This window comes from Pinus tabuliformis, chromosome 5_1, assembly GCF_031772625.1.
Source record: "Pinus tabuliformis cultivar Carrire ecotype Pingquan chromosome 5_1, CPIR1, whole genome shotgun sequence".
Lineage (NCBI taxonomy): Eukaryota > Viridiplantae > Streptophyta > Pinopsida > Pinales > Pinaceae > Pinus > Pinus tabuliformis.
The window spans coordinates 557,609,149-557,614,236 of record NC_142305.1 but is presented as its reverse complement, the minus strand read 5'-3'; the positions used below and the strand labels follow the sequence as shown (position 1 = coordinate 557,614,236).

The 5,088-nt window shown below is 35.9% G+C and overlaps 1 protein-coding gene across 1 annotated transcript; it reads right to left on the bottom strand.

The window, feature by feature from the left end:
- Positions 1-2,409: 2,409 nt before the first annotated feature.
- Positions 2,410-4,845, bottom strand: LOC149166019 (myb-related protein 306-like). The gene is made up of 3 exons (XM_089432449.1): positions 4,550-4,845; positions 4,231-4,360; positions 2,410-3,464 (listed from the first exon to the last, which is right to left on the bottom strand). Exons 1-3 carry the CDS (start codon positions 4,680-4,682, stop codon positions 2,777-2,779), a joined length of 951 nt encoding a protein of 316 aa, XP_089288575.1. The 5' UTR covers positions 4,683-4,845; the 3' UTR covers positions 2,410-2,776.
- Positions 4,846-5,088: the final 243 nt, after the last annotated feature.

The window sequence follows — 5,088 nt, the reverse complement described above, 5'->3', positions numbered from 1 at the left end:
ACTAATTGCAATTCAAATTACAACTCATCCTTATCTTTTTAACTAAGGGATAAATTCATCAATCAATGGGATAACTATTGCATGTCCTCACATAGACTTCATGTTTGATTTTTTCCAACTAATTAACTCAAGATGAATTAATCAATTATTAGTCAAATAGCTGCTAAGAACAAATTTGAATTTTACTTCTCTATTTTAGTTCAGTGACTAACTAAAATAGGAAGGTATCCCGAAATGTTATTTATGGTAGTGTTATTTTTAGCACTTTTATATTTAACATTTCTTGTTGCTATTTTCAACAAATATGTATACCATGAAAGATGAAAAGGGGCGCATCGTGTTGATTTCTTTGTATGTAGATGATTTAATTATTACAGGTGATGTTATTTCTCTAATCGAAGAAATCAAGCAACAAATGTCACAGGTGTTCGAAATGAAAGACCTTGGTGAATTAAGATACTATTTGGGTCTTGAGATCTAGAGAGATTCAGGACAAACTTTTTTGTCCCAGGGTAAGTATGTCAAAGGTCTACTAGAAAGATTCAGGATGGATCAATGTAAGGCTACAGTAGTACCATTACAACAGAACATTAAACTTCAGAGTGAGGATGGCTCGAAAGAGGCAGATGCAACACTTTACAGATAACTGGTTGGGAGCCTAATCTACCGGACCACTACTAGACCAGATTTGGCTTATGCAGTCAGTGTGCTAAGTCAATACATGTCCAAGCCACTTGAGAGTCATTGGAATGTAGCGAAATGTGTTTTGAGACTATGGCATTATTTATACTAATTCCTCTGATGTTAGATTGACATGATTTACAGATTCCGACTGGGCTAGAAATGTAGATGACCACAGATCCATAATAGGCTATGCATTCAGCATTGGGTCCAAGGTATTTACATGGAGTAGCAAGAAACAGAACACAGTTTTCTTGTCTTCAGTGGAAGTAGAGTATCAAGCTATGAGTGCAGCAACGTGTGAGGTAGTTTGGTTGCGGAGACTTCTCCAGGATGTCGGGGAAGAACAGAAGGATACAACAACAATCAAATGCGACAATCAGAGTTCAATCAAACTTTCTCATAATCCGGTGTTTCACAAGAACACAAAACACATTGATACACAATTCCATTTTGTTAGGGAGAAAGTACAATCAAAAGAAATCCATCTTGTATATTGTAATACATGTGATAATGTTGCAGACACTTTCACTAAACCTTTTGGAAAAATTAAGTTTGAAATGTTTAGGGAGATGTTAGGCATATTGGTGAACCCCTTCTCCATTAAGGGGGAGTGTTAGAGATAATGGAGAATATCCTAAAATAGTGAATTGGTTCACGGTACCTCAGGATAGGAATTAGTTTGTATTTCCTAGGGTATGGTTCTAACTTCCTTAAATCCATGATTGCTATATAATGTGTGATGTATATGGACAATGTAGAGCATTGTGCAGCTGGTAGAACTGACCACTGAATATTTTTTATTAATTCAAACATGGCTTTCTAACCATTTTTACTAATTATTTTTAATTACCTTTGTAATCACCATTTTCCCAATTTTCTTACGTAATTCAAACCAATATTTAAAAACATATTTTCTTAAATAGCTTACCCCCAGCTTTTTTTCAAACTAACCTAATGGTTAGTGTAATTCCAGCTGCAGCTGCAGATCCCAGTCATATTCAAAACCGCGTACTTCCCTAAAACCCAAACAATCAAAGAGAATATCGAGCAAACATAATCAGCGTGGATTACTAGACTTTTAATCTCATTCGTGTCTTGTGGTGATACATAGGCTTTACTTTAAATGTCCCACCTCTTCTGAGCAAATACAATGATGATGCCCAACAAAGGAAAGGCCATTAGAAAGTAGATGAAGGTTCAGCAGCTTGGTGTCTGGGAGAACATAATAGCATACAGGAATTAAAATTAATGATATGAAAAACAATTTCATTTCAAATCTTCTTTTCTTTAAAGTAGGGTGTCTGGGAGAACATAATAGCATACCAGAATTAAAATTAATGAAATGAAAAACAATTTCATTTCATATCTTTTTTTCTTTAAAGTAGGTTATATAGCTCAAGTGGTTTGATGATGTATGTGTTCTTTAAAGTAGGTTATATAGTTCAAGTGGTTTGATGATGTATGAGTTCAAGTGTGCAGAGACATATTATAGATCCTGGACATGTTATAGATCCTATGTCTATAGATCCTGGACATGTTATAGGTCCTGGTAGATGGTACATTTTTAAATTATGTTAAAAATTTAAACCAAATTTAAATTAATTTAAAAACATAAACCAAGTTTAACTTAAACCAAATTTAAATTAAGAACTCTTAATTTAAGTAGAAAATATAACATCATTTTAGCATCCCATGCTGAAAACAAACACAGATCTAGATTCAACATTATGTTTAATCTGAATGTCTGAACTATTTGAATTCGTGACGACAAGAAAATTACTACGTAGCCCCTAGCTAGCAAAAATCTTAGCTTGTGTGGGGGAGTTAGCATCTGTACAAAATTGAATGCTGAAACACTAGTGTATCTCCATATTTTAAAGTTGCATTCAAATTTGCTGTCTCACGAATTGATTGGTTTCGTCCAGATTCAGCTAGTCTCTCTCAGAGAAAACTCCTCAAACGCAGATCCCCTCATTAAGAATATTAATGAGAACATGGATGATACAATAAAACACACACTACCCGATTCATGTGCCGAGTTGGCCCTGACTATACATACTGAACCTTTTTTCATGCTGTAACTGAACTTGTCCTAATTGGTTTCTTCCATAAGCCAGTTCTCAAGTACAGAAAAAGGAAGATTGCTGTCCATAGTGTTCTGATAACTGTCACTTTGACAGAGATAAAAATCATGAAGAGAACCCCCATCATCACCATAATCTTGAGAAGAATTAAACGGTGATACCCATGCTAAGCTTCCATTATCCACATCATGCAAGCAATCAATTTCACTCTCACATGATATGGGTACTTCTGCTGAATACTGAGAACTTTGGGACTGGTTCCCTTCAAGAGGATTTATTGTATTTGATGAGGCCTTTATTTCATTAGGAGAGGATTGCTTCCAACCCTCCAAAAGTTTTGTTAAATTCTCCATACTGACTGCATATGATGAATTTGAATTTCTCTCCATAAAAGTTGAATCCAACGTTGTTCCACTGGTTTGCAGGCTTGAAGAAGGGTCCCGCATGTTTAGGGCTTCAAACAGAGCCTTCTTTGCACGATGTATATCAGTTTGAAGTTTTGTTTCCCACTGACCTCTGGATGAACGATAATCATCTGATGAAAACGAAGATCTTCTGATGGAATCATCATGATTTAGCTCATTGCCTGCAAGCATTGTTTGCAGCTTGGTGAGTCTTTTCTTCAAATGGGTATTCCAATAGTTTTTGATGTCATTATCTGTCCTCTGAGGAAGATAGGAGGCAATGGCAGCCCATCTGCAAAACAAGATCAAAATTTGTAACAGCTCTGTTGATTCAAGATGTGGCAAAAAATATGACCAAATAAATAACTTTAGAAGTACTTAATATAATAATATCTAAGTTTATTATATGGTACTTATTTCAGAATTCATAAACTTTCAACATGTGAAATTATTAATATAGACCTTATTAATGACAGTAGAGATTTTTTTATTCGATATATACAAGGACATAAGTGATTCCAAGTCCAAATGTGGGGACAGTATAAAGTTCAAATTTTAACAGTTGTACTGCAGGAAATCACGGGGTCTCTTCATGAAAAGCGCACTCATTCTGGAAAAAAAGAAAGAGTAATGTTCACAATATGGCAGCTTTGCAATAACAGCAGCAGTATTTCAGCCCTTACACATGCATGTTGAACTGGCACAAACTAATATTTATCATAAAGTCAGCTGACACTAAATAATGCTTCGGCCTCTGCAATTTATTTTTTTCAAATGCTCGAGATTGAAAAACAAAACTTGGACTTAAAAACATTTATCCAAAGCACTAAATCCAATTTGCAAACTATAATGTCATTTCTTATTGGCAAAGCAAATCCAGCATTCACAAAACAATGGATTTCAGACTGAAAAATCGCAATCCAAGATCTGCTCAGAATTCTCACTTGAACATTCTCAGGCAAGGATTTCAATTGGGTCCATGGAAAACAATTATCCCCAAATATGTATTCTATCTGATGCTGTTGCAGCATAAGTACTGCAATGAGTATGATGAATACCTGTTACCCAATAGAGCCTGAAGATGAATAATAATCTTGTCCTCATATGGAGTAAAGTTTCCCCGCCTGATTCCGGGCCTCAAATAGTTCGTCCATCTTAATCTGCAGCTCTTACTGCATCTCAACAAACCTGAATCATATTCATGCATCACAACAAACCATTTATTAATATCATTTCAATTTGAAATTCAAAAACATCTATCATTATAAATTTGAATCCACATAACATAAATGCATCTTAATCCCATCCAAACTGGAATAGTGATAACATAGATCCATCTTAACCGATATCTGAATATGGATTAAACAACAATCATACCAGTTCGAACAGGGATCAATCTCCAATTCCCCGGGCCATGTTCTTGAATATAAGACACAAGAGCGATATCTTCCTCCGGAGTCCATGGACCTTTCTTCACCCCAACTTTATCACAGCAAGGAGACCTCACCATCTTGATATCTTCTCGGTGGAAGCCCTGAATTCACTCAAAGAATGTAAGAATTGGTGTGTTCTCTGGTACTTTCAGGACACAATGGCTGCCTGCACATATAGCTTGCAAATGTGGATAAAGATTAATATTTATTATCTCACCAGAGAGCATGACCACAATGACATGTCATGGCCATACCATCCCTATTTATTTATATATTTCTGGGAGAAAAAAACTCAGTGTATACCCTCCCACAGCTCGCTGACTCATTGCTAGACAGATGGATCATGAAAAAGTCAACAATTCGGAGATCGTGACGGCCATTAAATTCATGTTGCAGAGTCAGCCTAAGAATTCGACCATTAAACACAGCTCGGGCTTCCAGTTCCGCGTGCATTAAATGAGCACCGGCGGAGGCATCGGACCT

Bases quoted from the DNA above. Each gene is read 5' to 3' on its own strand.
- LOC149166019 (XM_089432449.1), bottom strand. From the start codon at position 4,682: ATGGTGAGGTCTCCTTGCTGTGATAAAGTTGGGGTGAAGAAAGGTCCA. The intron at 4,361-4,549 runs GTATGATTGTTG...AATATGATTCAG, and splicing joins ATTGATCCCTGTTCGAACTG to GTTTGTTGAGATGCAGTAAG. The intron at 3,465-4,230 runs GTATTCATCATA...CTTGTTTTGCAG, and splicing joins CAGGCTCTATTGGGTAACAG to ATGGGCTGCCATTGCCTCCT.